Consider the following 20,772-nt stretch of genomic DNA (forward strand, 5'->3'; position numbering starts at 1 on the left):
TCTGAGGTCCATTTGGAAACTCCCTAGGCCACTGGGGGAAAAGGGATTTTCCTTCCCAACCCCTAATCTCACCTGCCCGTTTCCTCTCGATCATACCCTCTTCCCGGGCAGTGTGGCTGGTATCACTGTAGGTGCTGTCCCGGGGGGAGGTCTCCTCAGACTTGCAGTACATGGGTGACTCCAGCTGGGCCGGCCGTGGCACGTGCTTCTTCCGTTTCTTGGGCAGCTTCTGCTTGGCCATGGCCAGGGAGTAGTACATGCCGAAGTTGTTGACGATGACAGGCACCGGCATGGCGATGGTGAGCACGCCAGCCAGCGCACACAGTGCCCCTACCAGCATGCCTGACCACGTCTTGGGGTACATGTCTCCGTAGCCCAGTGTCGTCATGGTGACCACAGCCCACCAGAAGCCAATGGGGATGTTCTTGAAGTCGGTGTGGTCATTACCCCGAGGGTCGGAGGGCCTGGCCCCAATGCGCTCAGCATAGTAGATCATGGTGGCAAAGATGAGCACACCCAGGGCCAGGAAGATGATAAGCAGCAGGAACTCATTGGTGCTGGCCCTCAGGGTGTGGCCCAGCACGCGTAGCCCCACGAAGTGGCGTGTGAGCTTGAAGATACGCAGGATGCGCACAAAGCGCACCACGCGCAGGAAGCCCAGCACGTCGCGGGCCGCCTTGGATGACAGGCCGCTCAGCCCCACCTCCAGGTAGAAGGGCAGGATGGCCACAAAGTCGATGATGTTGAGCAGGTTCTTGACGAAGTCCAGCGTGTCGGGGCAGCACACGATGCGCACCAGGAACTCCAGTGTGAACCACAGCACACATACGCCCTCGATGTAGGTCAGGATGGGCTCTGTCTCTACCTCCCGCCGGAAGTGCACGCTGGTGATGTTCCCTACGCGAAGGATCTCTGTCACGTTGCGGTCGATATTAAAGGCCTCATGGGTCTCCAGGCAGAAAGTGGTGATGGAGACCAGGATGAAGAAGAGAGAGGCAAAGGCCACTACCTATGGGCAGGGGAGGAGAGCAGGGGGCAGCTGTCAGACAGGGATGGATGGGCCCAGCTGGGGACGTGGACTTCTGCATGAAGGTTACCAGGAAGGGCATTCCAGAGTGAGAGGTGGGATTAACGTATGGAGTCAGGGCTGGAAGTCCCTCCTCAGAGGGTCTTTATCCATATGCTTGGGGGCTCTCGGGCAATGTTTCCCAATCTTTGTCACAAAAGATAGAAGCTGCTCTTGGCTGGAAACACTGGTCAGGGATCTACAGCTGCTAGACCTGCCTTTGATAGCTCTGCCCACCTTTGACCCATTTGCATTTTAAGGCTTCTCAAGCTGCAATGGGAATCTTGTTACAATGCATTCCTGATCCAGAGGCTTGGGGCAGGTCCTGTGATTCTGCATTTGTAATAAGCACTCAGGTGAGGCTCTGTCCATGCACCACAGTTGCAGTAACTGGGCTTTAAGGCAACGGTCCTCAAAGTATGGTCCTGGACCAGAAGCATTAGGTCTCTGGTCCTTTGGTTAGAAACGCAAATTTCAAACTTGACCTAAAGCTACTGAGTGAGAAATGCCAAGGGTAAGATCCAGCAATGTTTTAACAAACCTTCTAAGTAATCCTAATGCACACTAGTTTGAAGTCCACTGTATGAAGCAATGCTCCGAGGCAGGTTGCTGCAAGGAATGACGCTGGACCACTTTCTGCTGGCTGAGCCTATTATCCATAGTCTCTTCTCCTGCCTCTCACCTTAGGATGTCCCCGCTGACTGCCTAGATGGTGAGGAAGCCCCTAAAGGCAGACAACATGCACCATGGCAGTTGAGAGGGTGGTCTGGTCAGAAGAACCAGTCTCACTCCTTCCCACAGACTGACATTTCCTGGAACTCTGAGCTCCAAAGAAAAAGGAACCACACCCATCAGCATCAGAGTGGCAGGGGCTGATCTCGACAGCTGCTGGGATCTCGGCTAGAAGGATGACAGCAGCACTCGGCAGAGGAACGGCGGCTGGGTTTAAGTGTCCAATCATTATGAATGGAGATGAAATGCATGTGTAATAACACCAATTATGGAGGCTTCATGTGTTATTCATGCTGTGCCATCCACCACTGTCAGGATGCCCACTGATGGGGTCCAGTCTCATGCCTCCTGCTGCCGCCTGTCCTGCATGATGGCTGGACTGGGCTTCCTCCTTGACCAGACGGCTGAGCCTAAATAGGTGGGTAAGGGAGGTCTGTGGCCTCATGGTACCATTTGGTAATCCCCATGCCTGCCTGACCTACCCTGACTTCCACCTGGCTGTGTGGACAGGCACTGGCATGTGCCCGTCCCTTGTCCAGTGAGGACTCAGAGAGGTTTTCCTCCCTGGGAGTCTGCACTGGGATGGGGAGGGCATACCTTGTTCTTAGTACTGCAAAACACCAATGAAGAATACAAAGGGACCTGGGAAAATGAAGCAAGCAGCAGCACCTCCAGGGCTTCTGGAGCAGGAGCAAGTTTGAGGGGGAAAATCTGGGAATGAACAGTTATCAGCTGTCTCTTCTGTGCCTGGTACTGTTAAGCACTCTGTATATGCTTCAATCGCCTTCAATCCTCCCCATGACCCTGTGAGGCACGCCTCATCATCCCATTTTATGCAGGATGAACTGAACATCAGAGACGTTACATACTTGCTTAAGGTCACACAGCCTGGAAGGGATGAAAACCAGATTTGAACTCAGAACTGTTTAACTTCAAAGGCTGTACCTTTTCGTCATACCACAATGTTTTCACCACCTCCCAGGCAGGGTCAATTCACAGGCCTGGGAAAGCCATCTCTGAATCACTGATCCTTTTCCCAGTTAGCTCCCTGATGACTGCTATTTCACCCGTGGGAAAGTGTGCCTCAGGCTTAGGACAGGTCCCCCATCACACACCTCACTGTACCTCATTCGCACTTTAACTTGGATGGGTTGATCAGAAACAGCATGGAAGGAGAAGGCTAGGTCCAGGGGGTGAATGGAGATGAAATGCATGTGTGATAACAATTACACAGACACACTTTCCCAATTTTACAACACTGCTGGAGTTTTTCCTGCTTGCTTCTCCCCAGTGAAGGTAAATTTAAGTTCCTTTTCTAGCCTCATTCTTCCTCCTCTGAGAAAGGGGCTGCCAAGTCAATACAGGCTGATATGGGCATTAAGTAAATGGCTCCAGCCTGTGGGCTCTCCATGGCCATTCCTAGGTGGGCTGGCAAAAGTGCCTGTCCGTGGCCGTGGCCATGCCAGGAATCCAGTCCTGGCACCACCCTCTCTCCTGAAAAACAGAGTGGTTGAGGTAAGGGGCAGGGACAGCATATCCCAATTCTGCCAGGAACCATGGGAAGCAGAAGCTGGCTCTCTGAGGAAAAGTTAGCCAGGAGAGTAGGCCCACCTGGGAGACTGAGCGTGAAGTTAATTAGTGACTTGGAAAAACAAGTTCAGGAAGAGCTGCCAAGAGGGTGAGCAGAGGGAGGGAGGGAGGGAGGGTGGCATGGCCCTGGCCATCCTCTCATAGCAGGGCCAGGGAGCCTGCCTTGCTACCCTCCTCAACTGCCACCACCATGGGCTCATTCTGCAGCAGGCAAGAGAGTCCTTCAGGCCCCGCGGGCACCAGCCACATCCTGGATTAGGGAACAACCCCCTGGATTCCTGTCTGTCCATTCATTCACCTTTGCTTTTTTTCAAAACACAGAACTGTTCCATCTACTATTAACTGCTACCCCTCACCTCCACCCCGAGAAGAGGAGGGGAGCTAAAGAGTGGTCATGTGTGCCCATTTTTTAAGTGAAATAGAGGCACAAGAGAGGGCAGATGATTTGCTCAGGATCAGACTGAGGCCAAGTCTCCTGACTCTCAGCTCAAAGCTCTTTCCAATTGGCCCCTCTGACCGAGCAGGTAGGTATAATCCCCTCCTCCTTTGTTGAAACCTTGGTGGGGCCTCAATCTCCACTGTGGCCTCTCCAGGGCTGGGGCAGCAGGCACTCAGCAGGCCCCAAGAAGCCCTGACTCCCCAAGGAGACAGAGATGCGGACTGAGCTGTGGCACCTTGCTCCAGGTGGGTCCTGAGGTTACAGGTTCCCCTTCAGGGCCCAAATTATTCCTTTCTGCCCTATGTTGCTCCCCAAACTGAATTATTTCATAAGTGGTTGACCCTGCTTGCAAATGGTGCTTTTCACCAGGCCTTCCCCTCTGTGGGCAGGGATACACAGCTCCCTTGACTAGGGCTTCCTAGCACTAAAGGGGGCCAAGGGAAGAAGAGGTGGTTGCAGCAACACCACCCTGCTTAGAGGCCAAAGCCTCAGCCTTGAGCCTTCTATTCATTCCCCACTGGACCATCCTGCCATCCTACAGAGCTGGCAGTGGAGATCCGAGCCTCCCTCTCATGGGCCCCTGTGCTGACAGACTAAGGGCAGAGAACAGCTAAGGAACCCTACACTAGAAGCCTTGGGCCTGGGTTTAGACTTCCGGGATTCCTCATCCCGGCCCTGCCACTCAACCAGGTAAATGAATGGTAACTTCTGCACCTGTTTCCTCTCTATAAAATGGGGACAGTACTAGTACCCCCTTCACAGTGTTACGGTAGGATTAAATGAGCTTCTACATGGTAAATGCCTGGCACCCAATAGGTGCTCCATAAAATGGAGATAAGAGTTGAGGAGGGTTAGGGTGCTCTGCGTGCAGCTTTTGAAGGTGAGCCGAATCTGGAGCCAAAATATCACAGAATCTTTGCTTTTTAGAAGTGAAAAAAGGAGACTGAGAAAGTTATCCAGTTCCACTCCATTTCTGCTGTTTTACAGATGAAGAAACTGAGGCCCAGGGAGGAGTGCTTGTCCTGATTTTCATGGCTGAAGCTGCTAGTTCTTTCCACCACAAAGGGCATGGATTCTGCTGGAAGGCAAAACTTCCCAAGTAGAAAACTGCCGGTGAACTGGCTCCACCAGGGGCAGCTCCTCTCCTGCTGGGAGGATGCAGGAGGGTCTCAGCACCCTGGACAGCAGGCTCCCATCCTCTAAGCAGGAGAGCGCCTCTCCTCCCAACTCCCTGCGCCCCCTGGGCTCCTGTGTCCTGTTGAAAACTCACCCATCTCCAAAGGCCCAGTTGTTCAGCCCTATTACCAGCCTCCTCCACCAACCCCACCATTGGACTGTCCCTAGAAATGTAAAGCCACACACTTCTGGGTTCAAGTTGGGCTCTGCTACTGACTGCATATGAGATCTGCATGAGTTCCTTAACCTCTCCAAGCCTTAAGGTCTTCATCTATAAAATGGAAAAGGGAGTGCCTACCAAGTACAAGACACCGTGTTTGGGAAAATACCAGACAACCACCCTTGCCCCTGGGACCTTACATTCTAGTGGAGGCAGACTTTAACAAATAAACAAGCAAAATACACAGTATGTCAGGTGCTCTAAGGGTTATGAAAAAAAATAAAGAGAAAAAGGAGATAACGGGTGGGAGGACAGGGGAGTTGTTTCCAATAGAGAGGTCAGGTAAGGCCTTAATGACAAGGTGACACCTGAGCAGCCCTGAAGAGTGAAGGAGTGAGTCATACGAAGAACCAGAGAGTTCGAGGCAGAAGGGATGAGTAGTGCAAAGGTCCTGAGGCTACAATCTGCTTGCTGTGTTTGAGGGGATGAGGGTAGTATCTACCTGGTACAGTTGTTTTGAGGATGCAAAGAAATGATACTTGTAAAACTCAGCACAAAGCCTAGAGCATTCCAGGAATCTGGCACAGGCTGGGTCGAGGGGAGAGGTGACAGACACCAATCATTGGGAACTGCATACAATCAGCGGGGGCAGGGGAGGAGAGCCCAGGAAGAAGGGCCAGGGAGACAGATGGACAGATAAACATAAGGAGACTCAGGCCCAAAAACCTATATTAAGGATGAAGTGTAGGAGAAGGGAGAATTGAGAACACAGCCAAAGACACTGGCAGAGTAAGATCTGTGGGGATGGGGTGAGGGACTGAGGGACTGAGCCTTCCAGGGAAGCAAGATCCTTGTGCCCAGGCAGTGCTGGAAGACAGTGGGGCAGTCCTGGGGGTAAGAGGCAGGAAATGAGAGGGTCTGCCAAACAAAGCATCTCTGAGCTATCCCTGGCTCCTGGCTGAGGGCCCGCACTAAGGCCTAGGTCCCAGTAGAGAAACATCCCCTCCTCTCCCCTCCATGGGTGCCCCTAGGAACAGGACCTGGCCCTGCCCCCACCCCATGCTGAGCCAGGACCTTCTGGTCCCAGTGTCCAGAACCCACCTCTACCTATGCTTACCCTCCGATGAGCCAGCACTTGGGGCCTCTCAGGGCCTCTGGGTTGCCCAGAATGGATGAGTCCCTACCCCAGATGGAATTCAGTCTAGCCCGGATCACTATCCAAGAACCCACTATTCAGTCAAACGGAATTCCTGGTTATTGCCCACCCAGGCCCCACGCTGTCCGAGCTCTGCTTGAGCTGGTCACCTGACCAGAAAATTCCCCCTTTCCCTAACGCTGTATATGGTTTAGCTCTACCCACATGGAAATTTTATTTATTTATGTATGTATTTATACTATGCCTCTTTGAAAAAATTATTTAAGGCACTAAGTCAGTATCCTACAAGGCCCACCCAATTCAACTTCTATTTCCTTGTGGAAGCCTCTCTGAACACCTCCTACACCTCATCCCACGTAGAGGTGGGATTTATTGATTCCTCCTCTCACTTCCTATTGAACTTTATTTTTTTATGACTCCTGTGGCACCTCTCATGATCCGTCTTGTATTACTGTTGCCATTTCTAGTTACCTAATTTCCCTTGACTGCCACTTACTCTACCCGACTTGGCTTTCATCAGGAGCAGGGGCCCCCTCTGACTCATCTTTGGATTTCTAGAACCCCACATGTGTATGGTAAGTATGCAGTAAGTGTTTTCTGAATGACTGGGGCCAAGGTGACCCCCTGCTCTCTCTCCTGGTCCTGATGAGCCTGTCAGAAGAAGAGGTCATCAGCTCCACTGACCGGGACAAAGTGACAAGGGTATATGCCCAGTAATACCTCTAGGTACTGGGGCCCTAGGACCTCTGCTGCCCTCCAGAGTGAGCCAGGTCCACTTCCTGATAAGGACCCTTGCTAGGGGCCAGGTGACCACCCCTTAGCCTGAAGAAAATTCCAGCAGGGAGCAGGGCCAGAGGTCATGACAAGTCAGTTACGCACAGGGAATGAGGGTTGCACAGAGCTCTGGTGCCCAGCATCCCAGGCTGACACTGCCCATGGGTGGGGGTGAAGGGCCCAGGGTCTCCTACCCTCAAGGCCAAGCTGCCTGGCTCTGCTCCTGCCTGCCTGCTCTTCCCCCAAGTCTCCAAAATAGCTCGTTTATTTTCTCCCCTTCCCCTACTCCACACCCCACCCCTAATGTGACAACCAGAAACACCTCAGCATTCAGAGACAAGATGTTCAGAGACAAATGTTGATCTGTTCAGAACAAGAGAAGAAAACAAACCCAAGAGGAAACGGGGAGGCTGCCCTGCGGGCAGGGTCTGCAGGGAGTCCTGCAGCCTTCAGCCCGGCCCCTGCCTGCTCCTCAGGAAGGAGGTGGAGGGGCTGCCCCGGGCAGGCTTGGCACTGCCCTCCTGGGGAGCTCAGAAAGCCAGGGTACTGCCCTCCTGGGCTCAGGTTCCTGGCTCACCCTAGCTCAGAGGGCACAGCATCAGTGAGTCCTGGCCCTCACTTTAAAGCCTGTCGTGATCACTGACCTGTCCCCCAGGCAATGCCCAGACCAGAGAAGCCAGGGAACTTCAGAAGCGGGCAGGCAGGAATGCAGCTCTGCTCCTTTCCTAGAAGGCCTTGGTTTCATGCTCTGCCTGGGCCAGGGAGCTTCCCTTAGTCTTTTCTCCCAACCATGCCTCCCTTCATTTTTCCTATGGAAATCCCACAGTGAGAAGAGAGGTTAGACTTGACCAATTCTAGGGAGTGAGAAGTAAAGGAACAGATAAGAGCAGAGTGGAGGAAGAAGCTCTCCAGTGAGGGGCCACCCTCTGGAAACCAGAGATCCTCTCTGGGCAGGAGCCAGAGGCCATAGGAGGAGCACAGACTTAGATTGATGAGACCTAGGTTTGGATCCTAGTTCTACCACAAGTGGTGCGACCTTGAGAGAGCCCCACCAGGCCTGTTTCCTTATCTGTATACTGATACACAGATGTTAACAATACCTGCCTCACCTAGGCCAGATGAGTAGTAGCAGAAAGCACAGGCCAAGCCTCCCACATAGTAACTGACACTTAACAAAGGGGAGGACCCTGCTGGAGCTGCCTTCCTGGAGCAGGGAGTTCCTGTGGGTCCCCTCCTCTACTCAAAAGGGAAACATCACAGGAAAAATGTGCTGATTTAGCCAAAGGAGAGGAACTGTAATCCTTAATAAGGCTGATAGCTGAGCTAAAGCCAGCCCTGCCCTGGAGATCTTGGAGACTAGGGTAGGGGAAGGGCATCCTGGCCCCATTCTCCAGGCCTCTTGTCTGCTCTCAGAAAAGAAGGTGCAGGTTTCTAAAGTTTCGGATGCTGCCAAACCTCCACTGGGCCCCCTGAGGCTGTGAAGTCTCCATGGTGAGCCTTCACTCTGCCCTGCCCCTCGTGCCTGTTCCCAGCTCAGGCCACAGAAACGGAACCACAGCAGCAGCTGCCCATGGGCCCAGCACAGTGGAGCAGGGGTGAGCATCCCAGTCCAGGAGCCTGCCTGAGCGGAACAGCTCCTTGGGCCAGGCCTGTAGCTAGGCAACAGGCTCTCATAATCAGCTCAGTTCACTTTCCATTTGTATCGTTTTGCTCCTGTCATAATGCACTACTCAAATGACCAGGTTGCTGTGTGCGAAAGGACGCCTCAGGGCAGAGCACTGCTCCTCTCTCCCTCTTCGCCCACCACCCCACAGTGCTGCGGGCCCTTCCAGGGAGGAGGTAGCTGTGAGCGAGGGAAGGTAGCACATATACCCGGGAGAACAGGGCTGGGAAGGATGGGACAGTGTGACAAGCCAGGGGCAAATGGAGGGGGGAAAGTGCAGCCCCAGAACTCCCCGCATGGCATAGTACCCTCAGGCCTGGAGGGGTAATACAGTAAGTCTTCCTTCTGACGTCTCCATCTGCCCCTGGGTTTTCTGATGCCATCCACAGGAGGTACAGAACCTCAGAAGGACATTTCTCAGGCTACAGTAAGAAACAAGCTCTCTGCCTCAAAAACAGCCTAGTTCAGTGGAAAGAAGGTGTTGTAATCACAAGAGCAAGGGCTTGGGAGTCAGGGACTCTGGCTTTGATTCAAAGCCTGGCCACTATCTGGCTGTGTGATCTCAGGCAAGTTGTTTACCTTCTCACAGCCTCAATCTATTAAACGGGGATAATCACCGGGTTTTAAGTTTATTGGGAGGATTAGAGATTAATGTCAAGTATATACAGCAATGTATCTGTCTGGGGTGCTCAATAATGAGCAGTTATTCATTAATTTGTAAAAATTATGTATTCCCACTTGTGTGTCCCGGGAGCAGGTGAGGGTTGCCTTTGCCTGGGCTCCTGAGCAGGAGGCAAGTCCTCTTTTAGTGCATGTGTTGGCCAGAGCTCCATCCAGATATTCACATCAGGATGAACAACCAGAAGGCTGGAAACTAGGGGTGGTTTCCTGGCTCTGCTATTAGTTAAATGTCTTTGGCAAGAAACTTAATGTCTCTGAATCCTGGTTTTCTCAATGTTTAAATGGAAGAATTAACCTTGCTCCATCATAAACTTCAAGACCTCCACTGGAATGCCTGGGCTGATGTGATTCCATGTCAAAGGGGCAAAGCACCCTGGGTTCCTGGAAGACTTCCAGGGGCAGGCCAGGCTCTGAGCTTACTCAAAGAGGCCCCCTGGCTTGGCCATTCAGCAGTGAGTTAGGAAGAAAATAAACTCAATGATATGTGGGGTGCCACCTGGAATTCCAGAGGGGAAGAAGAGCAGGTGAAAAGCCCCCAGAAGTCCCAGAATGCTCAGAAATAGGGCCTAGCTCCCCTAACCACCTCATCTCATCCCTGCTTCCCTGGTTTGTCCCCTTTCCCCATCTCTATCTCTCCTCCCCGACCCCCAACTTTGAAAGAGTCTAAATGATGTGTGCCTGCCCTCTCTCCCCTAATGCAGACAGCCAAGTGCTAACACTAGCAAGGTTAGTGACCTACATGAGAAGCCTGTAGAACTCACAGCAGACCCAGGCCAGGGGCATCACTATGCCCTCACCTTCTTAGCCAGTCTCAGGGCTACAAGGAAAGAAACCCAGACAGTTGCCTCTAGCTTTGTTGTCAGTCCTGAGAAAGATCCCTGCCTTCTCGTGGCTGCCTGCAGCCCCAGCCCGGTATGCCATGGCCCCTGAGACCTCTGCTCCTCCCTTCTCTTCCAGGCAGAAGATGCATCTGCCCTGGCCTGGCATTTATGCCAGCCTGGCTTTTCCCTGCAGGCCTGTTCCCCAATTCCCTACCCTGCCTTCTTCTATGACTAGGAAGGAGTCCAGCACAGGGGTGCTGGGAAAGGGAGAGTGCTCTGAGACTCATTAACATGACAATTTGGGATGCTGGAGGAACCAAGCAGGTTCCACAGCAAGCAGCAGTCCCCAGACCCAACAAGTTACATTGCTCTTTCCTGTCTCCCAGACAGACCCCAGCCAGGCTTTAGGCTGCTGACCATGAGATCCGACACCAGCCCCCAGAGTTTTCTTTCTTTAAAGAATCTAAAGCCACCCTTCAGGGATTTTTTTTTTTTTTTTTTTTTTTTTAGCTGTCCAAGCATAATGGGGGAAGCACCTCCCCCGTTCTCCCCTTTCACCTAAAGGGGTTAGGGAAACTGGATTTACTTGGGGAGGAGGTGGTAGGTCTTGCCTAAATCAACCTGTGCTTCCCCCTTCCCTCATACACCCATATCAAGCAGTAACCTGAACCAGGGCTTTCTGGAAAGACAGTTTGTGCTGCAGCAGAAAGAAAAGAAGCGGCAACAAAAATCTGGTATCATCACCAGGAAGCCTGTGGCTGGCCACTGGCCGTGGGAGCCTGCAGAGTCTAGAACACTAGGCCCTTCGTGTTTAATTCTCGTCTCACCCCAGCTGAGGCCAGGACATCCCAGGTGTGCAGGAAGCCTCAGGGGCATGGTATCCTCCCTGGCAGAAAGAATGCCTTTCCTAAACCTGGAAAGGAGGCCGGATTGTGGTCTCAGCTTTGCCTCTTCTGAGCTTAAGATGCTGAAGCCTATATCCTCCTCTCTGAAGTGCATAGTTGTGAGCACACTGAGCTGCTGGGAGGATGTAAATGAGGTGGCACGGCATGGAAGCATCTAACAAAACCCACCCTAGTTTCCTTCCTCTCAACCCTGCCTGCCCCCATCAGAAGGCCAAATTCCAGCTCTTCCAGGACCGTAGTCCTGTGTGGAGTGGAGGGCAGCTGAAGATAGGGCAGCCTGTGCAGACCAAAGAAGGGGGTGGAGGAGCTGAGCTGGGCACCCCACTCACTGGAGGGGATGCGGCAAAGCAGGCAGCTGGGACTGGGTCCAAGTAGTAAGTCAAGTGTGTGCAATCTCCTGATGGAGCGTGCAGGGGAGAGGGTGGGAGTGTGTAATTCCCCTGCGAGCCACGGAGGGGGGTTGACAGGAAGGCGGGAACAATCTGCGGTGGTAAGGTAAGTCAGGCTCGGTCCCTGCTCCTCCCGGCCCCTACCCACCACCCACCACGGACCCCTTGCTGACCCAAGATGGGGAGACACGGGCTCCTGCCACTCACCCTAGCGGCCCGGGAGGAGTAGGGATCCTCGAAGAGCGCCCACATGCGGGGCTGCCAGCCGCGGCAGCCCCCAGACCCGGCGCCATGGCCCGCGCCTCCCTCGTGGGGGCCCAGTCGCTGCAGGGCCAGCTCCCGCTCATCGTCGCCGGCCTCGTCGCTGGGCCCCGCGCCGCTGCCGCCTCCGTCCGGGCTCTCGAAGATGTCGAGGGCCTCCTCGGCGTCGCGGTGCTGCCGGTAGGTCATCCAGCAGCAGGGTTCCACGTCGGTCTCGTCGATGCCCCAGAAGGTGAGCTCCTCTTCGAAGAGCGGCCCGCACACGTCGGCGGGGCAGTGCAGCTTGCCGGTGCGGTAGTAGTTGAGCACGTAGGCGAAGACGCCCGGGTGCCTGTCGAAGAAGAACTCGCAGCCCCCGCCGCCGCTGCTGCCGCTGCTGCCCACACCGCCGCCATCGGTCTCGGGCCGGCCCCCGCCGTCGGGGTCGGCCAGCCAGGCGAGGCGGGTTCCCGGTAGGGTGCGCAGGGTGCTGCGGTAGGTCTCATGTCGCGTGCCGCCCACGTTGATGATGATCTTCTCCGACGCCTCGCCCTTGGCCATCTCCTCCTTCAGACATGTTTTGGACGGAGGCTTGTTCCCCGACTTGCGCCCGCGGTAGGAGGAGACACACACCGAGCTGATCATAAGAAGCGCTGCGGGGCTCCGGCTTGGGGCGGCCGCTGCCCTCCAAACACCCTTCCCGAGGAGGCAGCGTCAGACGGGGGAGGGGGAGGAGACGAAGAGGAGGCAGGAGGCGGTGGCGGCCCCCTCTGCGGCTTGGCCCTGCCCCTGCCTATGCCCCTAGGACGCGGAGCGGGAGGAGTTGGATTTCTCCGGTACACAGGTGGTTGGGGTTAGGGCAGGAAGCTCCGGAGAGAAGGAGGCGGAGAGAGGGAGGACCCGGGGAAGTAGAAGCAAGCACACACGCGGTCCCCCGCTAGGACGGGACACACAAACGCTCTGGGCCGGGGACACGCCCCCGCCTTCACCCCGACCAAAGACGAGGAAGCGCACAGTCCACGCGCACGGCGAAGGTCCGGGGCGCTCGCGCTCACACGGGCCACCCTCCGGCTCCAAGACCGCACCAAGCCCCGGAACAGCCGGCTTCCCCGCAGCGGCGGCAGCGCAGCAGCAACAAGTCCTCCGAGCGGCTGCCGGGGCCAGGCCGACACTCTCACGGCAGCCGGAGCTCCGTGGGCCCGGGCTGCTTGCGGTCAACACGAGGCGGCGGCGGCGGCATGTGGCCTCTTCCCCCCATTCATAAATCCAGCGCCGGGCGAGGAAGGCAGGCGGGGCAGAACAGAGCGCGGCGGCCGGGCGGGCGGGGGCTGCGCAGGGCGAGGCGGCAGCTGGAAAACAAGCGCGCCCGCAGGAGCGAGCCTCGGGTCCTGCGTCCGCGGCTGGGAGCTGCGCCGGACCGGGCGCAGCGCTGCGGGGGCCGCGCTGGGGCGGGGGTGCCTCAGACGGGGCGTCCTGCGCGGCGCCGAGCCTGGGGGGCGGGGCCGCTCTGGGGAGCCGGGCTCTGGGCACTGGCGAAGGTGTACCGGGGGCGGCGGCCGAGCGGCCAAGGACACCTGCAGGCTTCCCGGGCCGCGCGGAGAGGGAGCCTCAGCGCAACGCCCCGGCGCCTGGTTCCTGCGATCTGGCGGCGCTGGGAGCCACGCCATCTACGCGTCTGCCCATCTCCGGGCGGGGCGCCGGCCTTGGCTCGCGCGCGGCAGGGGGCGGGCGCGAGGTGGCATAGGGGAGGGGGCGCCTCGGCGCCGGTGGGCTGGGGCCCTAGGGGCTCATGGTCTCCCTCCGGCGCTGGCAGCGGCCGCCACGCCCCAGTGGCGCCTTTTCCTCCGGGCCCCGCCTCGCCCAGGCGCGCCCTTCGCGGGGCGGGGTGGGCGCGGCGCGGCGCGGCGCGGCGCGGGGCCGACCCGGCTCACTGCAGGCCCTGGCGACCGAGCGCAGTCTTCCTCCCAGGAGCCGAGCCCCAACCAAGCGCGTCACCTCCTCGCCGCCAGTGCCCAGCCCAGCGCGCCGCCCCTGCGCGCCTCCGCCGGCAGCCCCTCCCGCCCCCCTCAGCCTTGCTCCGCGCCTCCCCCGGGCCCGCAGCTCCTCCCACCGCAGCCCGCTGACACCGAAGCGCTCTCGACCCCTGACCTCTAACCTCCGCCCGGCTCTTCTTGCTTCGTCCCTCGCCCCCTCTCCCTGCCAAGCTGGTCGCACTGTTGCCGTTTCACTGCGGCTGACGGAAGGCCAAGGAAGAAAGAGGGTAGAGACGCTGTCGCGAGGATCAGGCTGCCCTCTCTTTTCCCAGGGACCGTGTTGGGGCCTTCTGACCACCCCGCCCCGCATCCTGCGCCTCGGAGGCCCAACGTAGCCCAAGACACCCATGGTCTTGATGCTCTCCGCCTCTGTCCCAGCCACCAAAGCCCCCGCGATGGAATGGGGGACGGGGTGGCCTTGGGCAGAGAAGCGCTTCTTGTACCGGATGGAAGGAAACCGTAGCTCTGGCTGTGTTCATCGCGAAGTGTTTTATGGATGTGGAGTGGGTGGGTGGCCCTGAAAAGTCATTAGTTAAAGCCTTTGCTCGTCATTGCTCTGGGGTCCACATAGGAAATGCCTGTGTCCTGCCTCATGACCCCCTCCTGTTTCTACTCTTATTCTACCCATTACAATTTGACTTTGCCTGTGTATATGTCTCCTCTCCCCTCCCTAACCCTGAGCTGCTGCAGGCGGCATTGTGCTTTTTCACCTTGATAGCTCCCACAGTGCCTGCCTCTGAGAACCTGTTTGCTAAGTGATTGAGAAGCTGCCATACCCAAAACATAGGCACCAACAGGACTTTACTGGCCCTATCCCAAGAGCAATTTCCAGATTCATTTGTTTTTGTTAAGTCCAGAACCTATTTTACATCTTCATATTAATCCCCATTGGGTTTTTTTTTTTCTTTTTTACAGCTTCAGGCAGCCTCCATGCCTGTCTGGATGATGTAAAGAGATCTTGAGGCAGAAATGAAAGGTGAATAACACACCTGCCCTGGACACCTGTGCACCTTCCCAGTTCCAGATCAGGCAGTACCTAGCTCAACTGAGAAAAACAAGACAAGGGCCTATGTGTGTCTCAGGAAAGGTTAAAAGCTCAGTGCCAATGCAAGGGATTTTTACAAGCAAAAGTCTCATTATTAATGAGGCCAGAAAACCAAAATGACAATGATCTTTGATGATCTGTACTGATACGCAGGGGAGGTGAGTTAATCAGAAACACACATTTACTGGCACCCCCTTTGTGCCCAGTGTCTGCTCCTCGAAACTGATGTTTGTATTTCAGAGTTTAGCTGTCTTTGAGTTTGCTGGAGTGAAAAGAAATATCCCAAGTGTGACTGGGAAGAGAAGACCCGGGACAGGCCAGAAACTGGAGTGAGGAAGAAAGAACCACAGAATATTAATGTAATGAATAACTTTCAAGTCCTATCTGGTCCATGTCCTGGCAAAGTCCCTTGGGGTCTCTCCCCTGCTTTCCGTTCATCAGGATGACTGAGCTCAGTAATTGTAAGAAAGGGAGTGTAGTAGGCAAGGGGACAAAACCCATAGTATCCCACCCCTGATTGACTTATTAACTCAATGAATACTTATTGAATACCTACGATATGCCAGAAGCAGTTCCGGGCACTGGAAATACATCAGTGAATAAAACAGCCACTCATCCTAGTAAATCTGCCCAACTGGTGCTTCCACTCTGCAGTGCTTGTGGATAGTGATGAGCACCTGGGGAGATGGGTAAAGGGAGAAAGCTGCCAGGGAAAAAGGAGGCCAAGAGGGAAGGGAGGAAGATCAGAAAGTTGGGACGCGGGCATGGGAACCTAGGAAGAGCTGACAAAAACAGAGGGCCCAGCCTGAGAGAGGCAGCTGGGTAAAGGTGCATGGGACCAGGGCTCCCAGCTCTGTGCACTGACCAGCTCGGGAGAGGGGAGCTCAGCCTCAGTCCTGAGGCCTCCAGAGAATGCCTCACCCTTGCTGAAGGTTTATTCTAGAACTCTGGGCTCACCTGTTACGTGTACCTCTCTGAGGGAGTCGATATGCTGCAGTTAGCACTATGGGACTTGTCCCCATCATTTCTTTGTGTGAGGTCTTGGTGTTCCCTCAAAACACAGAGCTGGGGAAGGATAGGAGAGCCCCTGCCCAGGCTACTGTGACACAGCCTACCATGGATGTGAGGGTGCTGCCCTCTGGTGGTGCTAGAACATCCTGGCTCCAGACCTCGCCCTGAGCTCTGGGGGCTGTGATGTGGGCAGATGGGGTGGCAGCTGATTCTGGGCTTCCTGTTGATTCCAGGACCTCAGGTACATCTTCTAGCCTAACTCTGCCATTGGGACTCTGCCTACTCCCTCCCTTCTTCATTCCTCCAAGACCTTGATACCTGACAGGCTTAAGCAAGACCACAAAGCAGCCACTATTGGAAATTCCTAGTTCCCCAAGCTTCTTTCCCTCAGTTTCACCTTTTCTGTCCTCTCCTGAGTGCCCTGGTTTCTTCAGGCTGTCAGGGAAGAGCACCTGTCTGAAAGCCAGTTCACAGAAGGTGTCAGCCACAGTGGGTTTCCCTCATCAGGGGTGAGGGTGTGGTGAAAGAATAGGAAGAGAGGGCCATGGGAGATTCTAAAGGGGCACCGATGGAGGCTGTCAAGCACCTGCAACCCTTTCCAGGCCCCCCCTCCACCCACATAATAAGGTCCTCACCCTCTGAGTGCCGATGCTGACCCTGTCCGTAGGAAGCTGAAAGCCTGAAATCAAAGCTGTTTACCCTTCCCCTTTCCCCACTGGGAGCTTTGTATGGGCTCAGCCTCTTTAGGATGACTGGAGCCATCCAATCTCCTCTCCATCTTCCTTCTTTGAAACCTGTTTGTGGTGAGGGGCTCCAGGCCAAGGCGAGGTCCTATCCATTGGTGCTCACACTTTCCCTTTTTGGTATTCTAGCTCCTGCCAGCGACTGACCATCCTTCAGGTCCAGGCCAAGGAGCCAGCATCCTTTCCCAGCATGCCTCATTCTCTCCCAGCCTGGAAAATTGAATTGCTTTATCAGACTCATTAGAGGGTGATAGGGCCTCCCCGCTCGTGGGGGAACAAGAGAAGGGAAGGCAAGAGCAGGCTGGCAGCCTCCTGTCTGCGTCTCAGCCCACTTCATCCTGCCTCCCCCAACCCCAAGCAGCCTGCAGAGACTTGCAGGCTCCAAATCAAATGTGAGAGCCTTCTTGAGGGGGAGGGGGGTTGGTGGGGGAGGGGCTCTGGGGAGAACCTAGCCCTAGTAATTCAGGTCTTGTGAAGATCAGTAGAATGGCTCTGCCTCAGGACTGAAAGCAGGGTTGGGTTGCTGTGGTAATCCCAGTGAAGTTGTATCTGGGGCTCAAAGGCGGCCTTTGAGGGCCCAGCTCTTAAAGAGAAGAAGCTCTCTCTGAGTGTTAGCTCATGGACACCTTCCCCCCACTTAGGGATGTCAGGCCTAAGCAGCAGCAGCGAACTCTGAGAGACGGAGCTAGGGCTGGGGTTGGGCCAAGGACAGAGAACGATATGGGGGCCACCAGCTGAGTGGACCCTAGAGGCCTTCTTGTTTAAGGCTCCTGGGCTGGGAACTCAGCCTGCATCCAGACAGCACACCCCCGCCGCCGCGCCTGCCACACGCGCGCTAGCTCAGGGTCCGGCTGGCAAGACCTCTTGACACTTAGCATTTCTCCATCTAGAAAAGTACAGATTGCTCCCACCTGGGCTAAGTTCCAGGAAAAACTGGCTCATTCCATTAGAGTAGTTAATTAGTCCTGATGGGCCCAGTCCCCTCCAGCAATATCCTGGGGAAAGGGGAAGCAGGTGTCTGGAGAGACAGGCCAAACTCAGGTTCCTTTTGGGTGCTCCTGAAGTCCAGGGATTCTTCCCTGCTTGGGTCAGCCCTGGGCAGAATGGAGGGACCCAGAACCCAGGCAGCTCAGACCCAGGGACAGAGAGCAGATCCCCACTGAGTCTTTATGCTCTGCAGCCAGGACTGTGCCTGGCATGGATCAATCTTTGTAAGGGTTTGTGGTTGAATGACAGGCATAGTCTTCTCCCATCTCACAGGTTTCTTCCTACCTAAGATGATGTAATTAAAGAATGCAGCAGCGTGCCTGGCACCAGTGAGTGTGCCAGGAGGGGAGATGCCCAAGTCAGATTGTGACTGCCTCTGCGAGCCAGGGACTCTTGCCTGGTCCTTTGTATATTCCCAGTGCTCAGCACAATCCCAGGCACTCAAAATACCTGATTCATGCTTGCTTGATGCATGGAATTAATGAGGTGGGGGGTGGCGGGGGAGGAGTCCTCCCTGTCAGTTTCTTGCTGTGTGGCAGAGAGTGCACTAGATTGGGAGTCAAGAAACCCAGGCATTGGCCCCAATCTTCCCCTTGCTTGGTTGTGGGAAGTCTGGTCTTTTCCTCTTTGGGCCTCAGTTTCCCCCATTGTTGTACAAGGAGGTTTGACCAGATAATCACTAAGGTTCATATTCTGGTTACTATTGTTATGAAACAAATTACCCGTAGTATGTAGTGATATAAACCCAACAGCCATTTTATTTTGTTTATTACTTTATGGGTCAGGAAATTAGGAAGGGCTCAATTGAACAGTTCTTGCTTAGGGTCTCTTATGCAGCTACAATCAGATGTCAGCAGGCTGCAAACATCTGAAGCTCAGCTGGGCTAAACGTTCAGTATGCTGTGTTCATGTGGCTGGCAGTTGACACTGGCTGTTGGCTGGAAGCTCAGCTGAAGCTGTCAACCTAAGCATCTGCAAACATATCGCCTCCCTAGCATGGCAGTCTCAGGGTGGTTGGCTGTCTTACATGGCAGCTGGCTGCCTCTAGAATGAGTATCCCTAGAACACCAGGTGGAAGTGGCACGGCCTTTCCTAATCTAGCCTTGGAAGTCACGTAGCATCACTTCTACTATACCCTGTTGGTCACAGGAAGCATTTGCTCACCCAGATTCAAGAGGAGGAGCATAGACTCCACTTTTGATGGGAGAAGTATTAAAAAGAATTTGGGGCCAACCAACAACAAAGAAAACAAAAACAAAACCCCACAATAGCCTTGTGGTCTGTGGAATACTTTAGCCTTGGCCCAAGTCCCTGTGACTGGAGCTGTCTGGTGGTGACTGCTGGGGTGAACATGATAAAGTACAGGATCAGCCCACACTCTGGTACTCCCTTTCCTGGAGAGAGTTCCTTTTCTGCCTTCCTTCCTTGGCTTCTCTGGATTTTAGGCTGAAACTGTCCTTTGTGAATAGCTTTAGGAGATGGCTCATTGCATGGGTGATGGGGCCCCCAGAATGAAGTAGGCCCCATGGCCTTGCCCAGGATTGCAAGAAGGAAGGAAGGAAATATTTAATGAGCACCTATTGTATCCCCATATGGAAAGAAGTCGATACTGTATTCCAGTAGATGTTACTGATGAAGTTCGTTTTTCCCTCATACCATCTCTAAAGAAGAGATTTTATTGTCGTCCTCCTTTTACAGATCAGAAAATGGAGATTCCAGGGTTAAAGTGGCTTCTTCAAGGTGGTATGGTTGGCAACAGACCCATGATTCAAACCACTCATGCCACCTGCCCTGGGGCAAACCTGAGGCAGAAGCAGTGGCCTCACCTGTCCTCCTGCATGCCCTTCTCATCCTCCTCTGACTGCTCCCTCCACCCAGGGCCCAAACTTAACCACTCACCTCCCCACCAGAAATGACCTGCTGTGTGTCCCAGTTCTGTGTCTCTAAGCTGACATCCCCTCAGGAGAAAGCTTCCACGCAGGTGCTGGTGACTGATGACAAAGATCCCTAACACTCTAGAATCAGCCCATTACATGGGCAGCCAGACTCTCCCCATTCCCCATCAACAAGGGGGGCTTCTGTGTGCCCTCCCCTTTATTTGGGCAGATGCTGTGACCCACAGAAGATGGTAGAGGTACTGTGCCATTTTCCAGCCCCAGGCCTTAAAAACCTGGCAGCTTCCACCTCCTGTCTCTTGAAATGGTCTCTCTGGGGACCCTAAGCCCTTCAGTCAGAAGTCTGGCCGAGTAGCCATGCTGGAGAGGCAGTTGTAGGTGCTCACTCTGGCCGGCAGGCCCAGCTGAACTCAGTCTTCCAGCCATTCTCACTGGAGTGCCCGGCATTTGAGTGAATGTGAGGGCAGCTGCCTTGGACCCTCCAGACTAGTTCGCTGCTAGTTGAATATCACTGAGTGACCTTGGTTGCCACCAGAAGAGTTGCTCAGACGAGTCCTGCCTGAATTCCTTACAAAACTGCGAGATACAATGGTTGTTTTAAGCCGCTCAGATTTGGAGTAACTTAGAACACAGCAATAGATAACTGGACCAACATGTGTTATCCCATTGAATCTATATTTATTATGTCTGTTTTACAGACTAGGACATTTAAGCTCAGAGCGATTAAATGACTTGCTCAAGGCCTCCCAGGAAGCAGGAAGCTGGGTGGCATTTGAACTTGAACTTGAGAAGTATGACTCTAGAGCTCCTTGGAACCAAAGCCCTTGTTATGCTGCATCTTGGTGGATCTGTGTGCCCCTCCTGGCAGGAGGGCTTGCAGCTCAACCAAAAACATTACCTTCAACCAAAAGACTGAATACTTGACAAGGAGTGACTTTTTCAGCACCAGGCCATTTCCCGGTTTGAAAGATACATGGGGAGATGTGGAGTCATAGGGCCGGTCCCCTCCCTCTGCCAAACTCAGGACAGCAGGGAATGATTTTATCTTTATTCATCTATAGCTGGCATGGAGCCTGTCCAGGGTGGGTACGTAATAAATGTTTGTTCAACAAATAAACTAACCCACAAAGGAATAAATGACAGAGGAGAGGAAGGCAAGCAGACTATGATCTGGCGAGAAAGGTTTTCCTGCCATCTGGTGGCTATTCCTGGAACAACACTTTCTATGGCAAGAGAAGAAAATGGCAGGTTCCTTCAGGGTCCTTG

General features: G+C 54.5%; 1 protein-coding gene across 6 annotated transcripts in view; it reads right to left on the reverse strand.

The window, feature by feature from the left end:
- The window catches only part of KCNC4 (potassium voltage-gated channel subfamily C member 4), a 37,435-nt gene extending 24,980 nt beyond the window's left edge, over positions 1–12,455 (reverse strand). For 4 of the 6 annotated variants that reach the window (XM_004026300.5, XM_004026301.5, XM_004026299.5 and 1 more), the window contains exons 1-2: positions 11,760–12,455; positions 73–1,009 (exon numbers count right to left, since the gene is read on the reverse strand). In XM_004026300.5, coding sequence (XP_004026349.2) covers positions 73–1,009; positions 11,760–12,437 — 1,615 coding nt within the window. In that variant the 5' untranslated portion in view covers positions 12,438–12,455. The remainder of the gene's footprint in view (positions 1–72; positions 1,010–11,759) is intronic. The other 2 variants (XM_055354383.2, XM_063696166.1) reach the window with 1 other exon arrangement.
- Positions 12,456–20,772: the final 8,317 nt, after the last annotated feature.

This window comes from Gorilla gorilla, chromosome 1 (assembly GCF_029281585.2).
Source record: "Gorilla gorilla gorilla isolate KB3781 chromosome 1, NHGRI_mGorGor1-v2.1_pri, whole genome shotgun sequence".
Taxonomy (NCBI): Eukaryota; Metazoa; Chordata; class Mammalia; order Primates; family Hominidae; genus Gorilla; species Gorilla gorilla.